Source organism: Cupressus sempervirens, chromosome 10 (genome assembly GCF_028749045.1).
Source record: "Cupressus sempervirens isolate cs-2001-9-10 chromosome 10, ASM2874904v1, whole genome shotgun sequence".
NCBI lineage: Eukaryota > Viridiplantae > Streptophyta > Pinopsida > Cupressales > Cupressaceae > Cupressus > Cupressus sempervirens.
The window spans coordinates 78,230,386-78,243,420 of record NC_143127.1 but is presented as its reverse complement, the minus strand read 5'-3'; the positions used below and the strand labels follow the sequence as shown (position 1 = coordinate 78,243,420).

Here is a 13,035-nt window from a genome sequence, read left to right as displayed (position 1 = left end):
TTAGGCATTTGGCTTGCCTCTTTTGTCTATGCACTATCTTTGTGTATCTAACTTCCCTCCTTTTCCTGTGCACTTACTTTAGGCATAGTAGACATGAAAGAAACTATAGCCTCTTGAGTTTCCTTCCTAACTTCCTCATAATTTCCTCACATGAGGAGAATGGATCTCTTCTTAGGTCTCAACATTGGTGGCATAGCTTTCAAAATTTCTTTTATATCTTCTTCATTATTTACATTCTTATTTGTTTATCTTCTTCTAAAAATCTGCTCTTCCTATTTAGTAATCTTTTATACAAATCTTCATGTATCTACCCTTTTATGTTATCAAATCTCTTATCTTTCAAAATCATGTTCCTAACTATAGCATTTTCTAGCTGTCTCCTATCCATGTTATTAAACAAATCATAGTATTTATTCAACTATACAAAATTGATATCATTAATGATTTGCATGTTTAGATTTTCTACCTTAGGCTTCCATGCTTTGCGCCCTACTAATGTTTTAGCTTCTTGATTAGCTACTTCATCTGATCTATCACCAATCTCCTCCTCAGATTCAAATAAGCTAATTTGTAAAGTTCTTCTCTTTTTGGTTGGGCCACTAGTAGCCTGCATCACTCTCCTTTTAGTAGGTCGTTATGATCCTTGTAGACTTTCTTATACCAGATACTTCTTCTATCTTTACTACTGTCCTTGGAGGTTGTTGTTGTGCAACTACTGCATAAGATACAGTAAGAGTCTACGCACTTGTCTAGGCAACTGTGACCTCTTCAATAGGTCCTACCATTGCAATGGGTGTAGGGGTTAAAAGCTCAGTTTAGCCACTGGCCTTCATTTCCATAGCTATTCCCTTTACCTCATCAAATTCTTTCAAAATAGAATCAATAAATTTCTCCACCTTTTTCTTGGAGTCCTTCATTACTTGACTAGTTTTAACTTCTCTCATCTTCTCAGTATGTGTTCCCCATCTTGGACAATTAGAATCAACTTTAGAATGACGGATTATCTACACATACCCTTCAATCAAATCCTCACTCATTTCATATCCCATAGGTTCAATGAATTTCACTTGAGGAACTAATGCCTCCATACATGTGAAATCTGTCTCAACCATAAAACACAATTCATCCTTATACTTCTATACAAGCATAGGAGGTATCATGTACCTTTCCTTAATTTCTTCTTGAAAAGACTTCACTATTCTATCAATGTCACTATCCCTAACTACTTTAGGTCTTGACCTATAAGCTTGATTGATTTATTGCATTGCGCACTCATTTTCATTCCAAACTATGATACCAAGAAAATTCTTAGTAGCATAGAAAAATATGTGTGTTAATAGGGATTCAAATCTGAAAACTACATTCCTTGATTTCTTGATTCTTAATATATTGTCCAACAATTGTGTTCTAACAATATCACACATGTTAACTTCTTCACCTCTTACTACTAAGCTGCATGAAGAAATCCTATAGGGATCAAATCTATCCTAGATCCATGATTATACTTTTATCTCAAAATCTTACAAATGAGTCTCACTCCATCATCTTGGATTGAGTTGACTTTCATGTTTCTCCCATCAAAATATGTGTTGAAATTTGCCTCAATGAGTTTGCACACATTCTTAATGTTTATAGGATTACTACCTTGATTGCTCAAACCTATAAACTTCATTGTCAATACAAATGATAGAATCTCCCAACCATAGAAAATCATCATGTACTCTGATAAGAATTATCCAAGTCCATTCATTATTATCAAAATCCATGTAGAATATATGCTTAACTAGGTTAAGACGTTCTAGAAATCTATGTTCAAGTTTCAATGATAAATCATTGTTGCACATCTTCTCCAAATCCTTATGAATCTCTATGTCACCTATGCTTTCAATTTTATAGTGAATGTATCCTCTGATATCTTCTATGTGAAGAACATTTTCTAGAACTCACAAAAATGCTCCAATGGGGTCACTGAGTAAACAAAAAAATGGGTGTTTCTTGAAATTATACATAAACCTATTGCTTATATTATGAACTTCTTGTCTTGGCATTCTTGAAATATTATGCTTAATAATTCAAAAAATACCTCAATTTTGCATACTAGGGTTTTTGGTGACTTTGCGTGATTGCAGGCTTCTTAAATTCTTCAAATCTCACTTCAATCTCGCACACAAACTTCACACAAGAAAATGGTGTATGCAAGTCAATTTGCATCCTTTAAATCTTTCACAATCTATACTTGGGCAATAAATGCATACCTACCACTAGTTTAGTATACTGTCTATATGTGACAGAGAGATCAATCTTCTTATATGTGCTTATTTTGACCTTATTAGGAAATGTGTACTTCACTATAGACTTCTCTCAATGTCTACTACATACTATCAACTGTGCAACCTTTGATACTTCCTTTACCATCAATTATCAACAACTGATACTCAGTTTTATTGGGAATGCTTAATTCTAGTAAGAAGAGTCACAAACAATAAGTGACTACATTGTCTTGTCAGGTACATCTTCTGGAACTATATGAGAGCTTTCTGGTTCCTTCACCTTTACAAATGATTCTTTTAATTTATTTGTTTGCTCCTTCATTTCTTTCTTCAAACTATCATCATTCCTTCTATTGTTCCTTATGTAATTCTAATTCTTGTTTAGATCTCTTTAGTCCATTCTGCAAAACCTCACCGTGTGTCCAAAGTTATTACATAACTGACATACAAGTATGTTTCTTTTCTGTTCATTCAGCTTGTCATCAAGTATTCTACAATTCCTTGCAATGTGTCCAAGATTATTGCATCTATAACAAACAATTTTTCTTCTTTCTCCACTTTCATTGCTATGAGATCTTCTTGTTTTTCCTGCATGGTTAGTGTTACTATACATCCTACTATTTACATTATCACTATCAAATTTAGGTTTCTTACAATCTATTGCATAATGACCATATCCGTGACAATTATGAAAATAAAATTTTGAAATAGGTTTGAAAGACTTACCTTCATAATTGACTTCAATGTCTTCAGATTCATCACACTAGGAAAAAGATTCTTTTCTTTTGTTATTCATATCTTGATCAAATTCTTTGACTTTCTCAGAGTGAGCAAGATTCTCTTTGTCTTTAGGTATATCATTTGTCTTGCTTAGATCCTTATTGACTTCAAGAGTAATAGGTTCTTTTCTTTTAAAAAATTATTTTGTTGATTGACCAAGAAAGAATCCAAGTCCATCTTATCATAACTAGGTCTTTGTGCACATATTTTTTCTTCAATCTTATCACTGCTGGTATATAATTTTTCAAGTTGCTGCTTGGTTTGTACCAACTCACCTTTCACAATAGTGTTGTATTTTTCTAATTCTTCATGTTCTAACTTAATAGACTCTAGTTCAAATGTTACTTTTCTTAATTAGGATCTCAAATCTGCATTTTTAACTTTTATTTCAGAGTCAATCTTTCCTCCATTTTTCTTAAGACTTGGCTTAAGTTCAACTATCCTTAACTCATGTTTTAGGATCTCATTTTCTTTCTTCAGATCTTCAATGTCATTATTAGTTTTATTAGAAGGTCCTTTTTGTTTTAGGTCATCTATTTTGTCCTTTAATTCACCAATGTAGGCTCTTGCATCCTTGTATCTATCTTTGAGGCCATCTCTTTCATCAGTAAGAAGATCAATCTGTTCAAGTGCTTCTTCAAGATTCTTCTTTAGTTGTTACATATCCATAGGGATCTTATTCAAGCTGTTAAGCCTCTTCTAAATAACTAAGCTCTGATACCAATTGTTAGAAATTGATAATATTGAGGGGTTGGGTGAATCAGTCTTTTCAATCTTTTTACCCACAATTGAATATTATTAATTACTTCACATGCATAAGAAAGTAAACCAATAGTGCTAAATAGTATAAACAACCATACACAAAGAGAGATCATAACACCATATTATGTTAACTAGGGAAACCCTAGCCAAGGGAAAACCTCGGTGTGGATAAAACCCACTAGATGATTCACTATATAAAGAATTTGGTTAAGGATATTGACCCTGTTAGGAGTCTATGAAGCATGTATAGTGTCTTGAGTCCCTATTAGGAGACTAGGCCTTATTAGAAGCCTCAACCCTATTAGGAGTTGCTTCAACCCTTTTAGGAGTTGGTGGATCATATATAAATGTGTGCAAGAAGAGCCCACTAGCCTAACATGAAACTATACAATAAGTTCTTCAAAAAATAAGTATGCATACAATATTGATTTATTTGTTGTACTTTGCAAATCTTTTGACTGATGATTCTTCATATAAGAGCAACTGTGCACATATTAATCTACAACATATCTTTGCATCATAGAGAAAAGTATTGCATTCACTTATTACTCGCATTTCACAAGATCATAACAACTTCACAATTATTGATCACTAAATCATCATCCACACTTTTCACATCCACACTCTAACTTCACAAATAAAGTTCTTTACTTATAAAAAACATTTTAGTAAATCCTTCCTTAGTCAGCTCATATAACATCATTAGAGTCAGCTCAACAAGAAAATATAACTTAAAACAATAAGTCAAATAGTTAAACACATTTTGCTAATATGCTATGTTCTGCACTGTGTCATCACTACATCACTAATTCATTCATAACTCGAACTCAATTTACTATACAAACATGCACACTAGTATATGTCACCATTATGACATCATACATCTCTGGTCAACTACACAAGAGAATATTCCAAGGGAATATTTTGTTATCATCAAAACTTTCCTGCTGCTATAACATTGTCTGATATTTAGACAATTTTTCCTTAACAAGTGAATATGATTAATCTGCAAAATAAATATGTTGCCATAAATGACAACCATAACTTACCTTATCTAATTGATTGTACATATTGCCAATATTTTTTTTAGTGATAATTTAGAATCAAATTTTGGCATTACTAAAGTCATGTTATTGTATGTCAATTGTTTGTCAAAATGTTAGTTGGCTATAGGTATGCTTTTCATATCTAGTTTTCATGTATTTGCATTGAAAATATCAAAAGAATTGCACTTGCATATTAGTTCCTTGTAAGAAGATACATTTGTATCAAAGCTTGCTTTCAAAGTGTTTGACAAAATGTCAAACAACTGGAGAATATTTTGGTGTTTGAAGAAGTTATAACTGGTTGGGATTATTCCAATTTGACCATTAGTAACCTTGGAAGTCAACAATAATGAACAATTTGGAGAATGTAATTATCAGCTAGACCTTGATATTGTAGTTCAACAACTCTAACAATCAACTAAATTTAATGTTGGAGGGTGAGTTTAAATTTTGAAGGATAGTTAATAGACAAAAGGAAAGAAATTTATTTTATTTTCCACAAAGTCAAAGTGTGTATAGAAGTTAAAGAAATTTACATGTTTTACTCATTGTGTGATTCAAAAATTTTGGTGAAAACAACAACGGTGCAATTGTCTTGTTGAGCAATGATTTCTCAAGTTTTCATATTTTACTCATTGTGTGATTCAAAAAATTTGGCGACAACAACAGTTGTGTGATTGTGTTATTGAGCATTTATTTGTCTACACATTTTGTATCATCTTAGAGAAGCTCTAGGTATTTTGTATGGAGTCTCATATTGCTGCAAGTTTAATTTGTAATTTGTAGTTGAAGTCATTAATTTTATTTTTTTGAGTTTGTAGTTTGCATTTTCAGAATTGTAAAAGTTATTTTCAAATTTAATAGAAAGCAAGAAAGAAATTTACTTGCATACCTCTAACCCTTTGTCATTGTGTTTGTACAAAAAATCATAGTTGTATGTACTAAAAGTAAGGAAGTTGGTGCATTAGGATTGAAGGATCTTAGGGTGCAAGGTATTTCCTTAGCTATGAGGTGGATTGCTAAAGCTACTATAGGATGTGATCCTTGGAAGGTCCTTATCACAAAAAATATTAGTAAGGATCACCATTGTCGAGCTAGATTCTAGAATGGCTTTGACATATTAGATTTATTGCCTCTAGATGTTGAATTCTATTGAGGGTTCCAATGCGTTCAAGTTACTTGGATGCATTGGACTAATTTTAGACCCTTGTTTAGATTCGATCTAAAATCTAAGGCTAGTAATATTTGATGTGGGAAAGGCTCTACATGGTGGAGCCTTAAAAAAAATGATAAACCTCTAGCTCTTGTACTAGGGTTTTTGCCAAAAGGTGGGCTCAAGAAGGGTGTTTTCAATGATATTCTAGAGCTAGTTATTTAGTGTAAATAATTTTAAAATAAAAATTAAAAACAATTAGGTTCTCACTAGAGGACATATTTTTTGATCCAAAATTCACTTCAAAGGTTTAGTGTTAATTACAATTGCTGCTCTCCAACCTCTTATTTTGTTGAGTTGCACTAGCAAGAATCCTCTCCCCTACATCTAGTTGAATCCAAAACTTTATATTCTGCCTTCACCTCCAACTATGTCTTCCTTGAGAAAATCAATTCTTGTTGGAATGTTTCTTTTGATCCTCCTTCCTAGAAGAATCTTATCATGAACCTTTGGTCTTGGCTCATTGAATCCAAAATTATTTATTTGTTGTGGAGTTTTCTTATACAAAAGCTTCCCTTCAAGAAACCTGGGGGAGGGTGGTCAACGATACCTCTTATTAGCCAACAAGATGAATTGGTTCTTCACATTTTTAACTACTTCCCTTTGTTAGGGGGGTTTTGGGCTTGTTTGGTCTCAGCCTAAATGAAAATTTCTTGATACAAAATATTATATCAGGAAAACTTTTATTTAGAAGCAAATGGGACAATGTATTTTGGTTTATTTTATCCTCTATTATTCTTTGTCTTATTTGGAAACTTATGAATAATGACGTTTTTCAAAGTAAAGGTAGGATTCTTACAAAGTCTCTAAAGAGACTCATAATCCTTGGTGTTGCTTCCCAAGTCATAGTTGTTTTCAAGTTGAAGGAGAGTGCCCTCCTTAAAGTCTAGCAAGAAGGCACTAGTAAATTTTGACTCAATTTTCGACGAAATTTGGTCAAAATTTTGACCCATATTGATTGAAATTGTGACCAAGTAGTTTGTCACAATTTCTGTCATCAAAATTTAGACAAACCCTCCAATTGGTCAGAATTTTGACCCAATCTTGGTCAAAATAGAGTGTGTTTCATCTGAGCATAATTGGTGGCCATTGGTCAAAATTTTGACCAAACTTCATCAAAATGGATATTAAGAATTGGTCAAAATTTTGACCAATTCTGATCTATCAACAACCAAGATGCCATACTCACGATCAGAGAATTGTTTGAAATTTCAACCAACTCTTGGTAGAAAACCTCCAAGATTGGTCAAAATTTTGATCAATTCTTTCGTGGAAAACCTCCAAGATTGGTCAAAATTGTGACCAATCTGATATGTTTAAAAAAAAAATACAGCAGGTTTTTTTCCTACAATCGTGCATATTTGCAATGGATTTTCAATCTTTGTGTTGCTCCTGGACCAGAAAGCCTCAAGGAGGTATGTTCAACTTATTTGAGTGTTCACTTTTCTACATTAGCTCGTAAGTCTTAAGTATTCTAAACCCTGACCTTCAAATCTCATTGAAATAACTCTGTGATAGGCTTCAGCCGAGTCATTTCCTGCAAATGGAACAAAGTAGCTGAAGAGCAGGAGCAATGGCAGCTGGGCAAACGGTTTTGCAGATACCATTGGCATCAACAAGTTTAACTGCCAAGCTTCATCCAACAATTCTATTTAATATTTGGGACTCGTGTGTTCGCAGGAATGACCAGGCAGAGCGTGTGATTGGCACTCTTTTGGGCTCTTTTTCCTCTGATAGAACCGTCGATATTCACTATTCATACTGCGTCCCACACAATGAATCTTCTGACCAGGTATTTCTTTGAAACTAATCTTCACTTTGTTTATCTCCAATACTTACATACGAATTAGACTTTATATGTTATATTTGGCATATCAATGTTATATACTACTTTCACTAGCAATTTTATTTTGGGCTTGCAGGTTATAGTAGATATTGATTACCATTGTAATATGAGTCAGTTGGATCAGTGAGTGAAGCCAAAATAAGTTATTGTTGGATGCTGATTCCCTCACACTTATTAATGTTCTCTAACTTTTGTAATTTATTATTCTTATGCCAAGGCTCATTTTATATATATATCACACATATAAAAACAGTGCCTGAAATGACAAGAAAATAATTGTAGGACTATAACTTGAATATTGTTTGACCTATTTAGTACCGAGGAGCCTAGGGATATGTCATTTCCATAAGTTGTTATGAATATGAATGGAGCTTTTATTCTGTTCACTTTTGTAATATGCACTGAGTTTGCCTTGAGGTATCTGAGAAATGGAATCAACTTTTATTTGGTTTATTCAGATTTTATAGTTTTCCAATAAAATAACAAAGATTTTGGTAATGATGTCCTTACAGATGGTTGAAATCTGTTTGCTATATTGGTATTTTCTCAAGACAATAGATGTGGAATTATGCAGGTATTCTACAGGTTCAGGAGTAAGTGGCAGCAGTGCCTTAATTGAGGAATTCTATGCAAGGGAAGTGAAAAATCTAGACCATTTGACTGTGGATACAAGATTTGAAAACACTGAAGCAAGCATCAGAGCTTATGATTCAACCATCTTGTCTCTTGGAGACCGACAACTAGCAGTACAATTCCATGAAATCCCTCTGGATCTTCGAATGATCGAAGCTGAATGAGTTGGGTGTATGTGACTTGATAGTCCTGAACTTGCTCTTTATATTTCTCATTTTAACTATTTGAACCTACAAGAATGTCCTTTCCCCTGATTATAGCTATTTTCTTGTATTTGACAATTGGACTCTATAGTGTATTTACGCTGAGAGGCGTTCTATACAATGGCAGCACAAATGCCCAGCACAGGAATATGCCAAGATTTTTTGTCAATAAAAAAGAAAAGGCAGGAGTTACAAACCTCTAAATTAAATATTAAATTATTAAATCATAAAATAAAAAATACACCCGAAATAATAGCTAGCCAAAATAATAGGATGCCAAATGGAGGTCGAAATAATAGGCCCGAAAAAATAGGGCCCGAAAAATTAGGACCTGAAAAAATAGGCCCAAAAAATATGCCCCTAAAAAATAGGGCCCGAAAAAATAGGGGCAAACCAATTTGAATATGATTTATTTTTTTGTTAAATATAATATTGCATGCAGATTCATGCTTTTTTTTTGTGCAGAGTGGGAGAATTTGAAATAAATTTGTGGAATGTGAAGAGATGTCTGTTGGGGTAGATGAGGAGTCTCTCACAATCTATAAAACAAAGGCTCCTCATTTCATTTTCATTTTATATTTTTGCAGGAAGGAAGAGGTGGAGATTATTGGAGGATTAGATTGGCGTTTTTGAGCAGGAATAGATTGAAGTTTTGGAGTAATTTTTTTGTTGTTGAGATTTCTATTTTCTATTTAGATTTAGATGTACACATAGATTCAGATTCAAAATTAGTTATAATATTCCACTTTGATTTAGATTTCAATTTCAATTAGTTCCATTTAGATTTCTAGAATTATATTCGAAATTGTTTACGCTTACATTTAATAGTTTAATCTTGCATGCTTGATTTAGATTTAGATTTGCATTCAAAATCTTTTGAGTTATATATTTTATAATACTTTTCATTTGCATATTTTAAAAGTGCATGTTTCAAATTAGTTTTAGATTTGCATGTTTCATATTAGTTTTAGATTTACATATTTCAAAATAGTTTTAGTTTGCATGTTTTATATTTGAATGTTTCATAATAGTTTTACATTTCCATGTTTCAAAGTATTTATATTTTCATGTTTCAAAGTATAATTTTATCATTTATGTGGATAACAATGTCACCATATCAATACAATTTATATTTTATTAAAGTTAATGATTTATTTAAAGTACATGAATCATATATTTAGTATATATTTTATCATTATTAGATTGTAAAAAATAGAAAATTCTCCAAATAATAGCTAGCCAAAATCATATCAAGCCAAATGGATGCCGAAATAATAGGGCCTGACAAAAGGGGCCAAAAATAGGACCCGAAAAAATAAGGCCAAAAAAATAAGACTGAAATAATTTCATTAAATTTTTAAATATATAATATTTTATTTTTGTTAAATTTATTTTTACGCTGAGAGGCGTTCTATATAATGGCAGCACAAATGCCCAGCACAGGAATATGCCAAGATTCTTTGTAAATAAAAAAGAAAAGGCAGGAGTTACAAACTTCTAAATTAAATATTAAATTATTAAATGATAAAATAAAAAATACACCCGAAATAATAGCTGGCCAAAATAATAGGATGCCAAATGGAGGCCGAAATAATAGGCTCAAAAAATAGGGCCCGAAAAAGTAGGACCCGAAAAAATAGGCCCAAAAAATATGCCCCTAAAAAATAGGGGCAAACCAATTTCAATATGATTTTTTTTTTGTTAAATATAATATTGCATGAAGATTCATGCTTTTTTTTGTGCAGACTGGGGGAATTTAAAATAAATTCGTGGAATGTAAAGAGATGTTTGTTGGGGTAGATGAGGAGTCTCTCACAATCTATAAAACAAAAGCTCCTCATTTCATTTTCATTTTATATTTTTGCAGGAAGGAAGAGGTGGAGATTATTGGAGGATTAGATTGGCAGTTTTGAATAGGAATAGATTGAAGTTTTGGAGTAATTTTTTTGTTGTTGAGATTTCTATTTTCTATTTAGATTTAGATGTAGACATAGATTCAGATTCAAAATTAGTTATAATATTCTACTTTGATTTATATTTCAATTTCAATTAGTTCCATTTAGATTTCTAGAATTATATTCGAAATTGTTTACGCTTACATTTAATAGTTTAATCTTGCATGTTTGATTTAGATTTAGATTTGCATTCAAAATCTTTTGAGTTATATATTTAATAATACTTTTCATTTGCATATTTTAAAAGTGCATGTTTCAAATTAGTTTTAGATTTGCATGTTTCATATTAGTTTTAGATTTATATATTTCAAAATAGTTTTAGTTTGCATGTTTTAGATTTGAATGTTTCATAATAGTTTTACATTTGCATGTTTCAAAGTATTTATATTTTTATGTTTCAAAGTATAATTTTATCATTTATGTGGATAGCAATGTCACCATATCAATACAATTTATATTTTATTAAAGTTAATGATTTATTTAAAGTACATGAATCATATATTTAGTATATATTTTATCATTATTAGATTGTAAAATATAGAAAAATTCTCCAAATACTAGTTGGCCAAAATCATATGAAGCCAAATGGATGCTGAAATAATAGGGCCTGACAAAAGGGGCCAGAACTAGGACCCGAAAAAATAAGGCCAAAAAAATAGGACTGAAATAATTTCATTAAATTTTTAAATATATAATATTTTCTTTTTGTTAAATTTATTTTTGCATGCACATTCATGCTTATTTTTCATGGGGAGTGGGGGAATTTGAAACAAATTTGTGGAATGTCAAAAGACATCTATTAGGGGATATGAGGAGTCTCTTATGGGTTATAAAACAAATGCTCCACATTTCATTTTCATTATGTTTTTTTATAGGGAGGAAGAGGTGGAGATTATTGGAGTGGATTAGAGTTTTTGAAGAGTAGATTAAAGTTTTGGAGTAATTTTTTGCATGTGAGATTTCTATTTTTAATTTAGTTTTGCATTTAGATTTAGATTTAGTTATGTATTTAGATTTAAATGTAGATTTAATTTCAAAATTAGTTATAGTTTAGCCTTGCATAGTTGATTTAGATTTAGAATTCAAATTGAATCAAAATCTATTTGATTTAGATATTTGATAATACATTTCATTTGCACATTTTCAAAGTGCATGTTTCAATTTAGAATAATATTTGCATGTTTCATATTAGTTTTAGATTTTCATATTTCAAACATTTGGTTTTGGTTTTTATGTTTTAGATTTATATGTTTCATAATAGTTTTATATTTGCATGTTCAAAATATCTATGTTTTTATATGTTGGTGTTTGTTTATAAGTTTGCAAGTTACTATTTGAGTTATGGATGCCTCGAACAAAGAATCAAACATTATTTGATACTAGCTTGACTACTTCAATAAACTCAAATGATTTCTTTGAGATCGAGTTTGACAAATGCCTACAAATAATTAAAGAGATGTGCACAACTATAATTAAAGTTATGGAGAATGCAATATTTCCAATTGACTATGTTGGGGAAATAGAAGTAATGCATATGAAAGATGCATAAAAATTCATATGTGACACATCTACAAAAGTGGATGGGTTTCCCTCAATGATGAAAGAAGTCTTTCATGATCATTGTTCAAACAAAAGAATCCTAATCATTGAAGAATGTGACATGTATTTATGCCATTACAAATATTTTTATTTTTTGTATATGGTTCATTCTTTTCTCCAATTTTAGAATTTTACTTCTAATTAGTTGTATTGGCAGTTTTGTTTCCGCATTGTTCTATGCAACTTTATAGAAGAAGAGAACAAGGAAAAATAAATTTATTATTGTATAAAATATTTCTTTAATGGATGTGGCTACTAAATATGTTAATGAAGAAAGAAAATCATAAGTCTAAATAGATGTCCTTAATGATAAGTATATTTATTGATTACTATTCTTAATCATTGCAATAAAAATTGCATTAGCATTATTAAAAATTCAACAATATATAATGTTCTCACATTATCATGCAAAAATAATTTCCATAAAATTGATTCTTATATATTATTTCACACTTCTTACATCATCTAAATAGTTGTGTTGGGACTTATAATTTCCCTTTCATAAATTTAAAGGTTTGTACTATTTGAGTCATTTGTGTAACATACATCCCAAATTTGACCATAGTTGTACTCCAAATACTCCAACACTACACCTAAATCTCATACTTCCCTTAACCATGTCCTTTATTTTAGTGTAACATTTAACCACTTACTAACCTTAACCATAACATTGAGTGTCATATAAATAAAATTGTAAACCTTGGATCCTAACTCTAACTCTTACTCTA

General features: G+C 31.1%; 1 protein-coding gene across 1 annotated transcript; it reads left to right on the top strand.

Moving 5' to 3' along the window:
- Nucleotides 1-7,644: 7,644 nt before the first annotated feature.
- LOC149532667 (eukaryotic translation initiation factor 3 subunit F-like) lies at nucleotides 7,645-8,714 on the top strand. Its single transcript, XM_089805326.1, is given in 3 exon segments — nucleotides 7,645-7,863; nucleotides 7,994-8,072; nucleotides 8,491-8,714. Coding segments are annotated over 3 exon segments (522 nt in total).
- The last annotated feature ends 4,321 nt before the right edge of the window (nucleotides 8,715-13,035 follow it).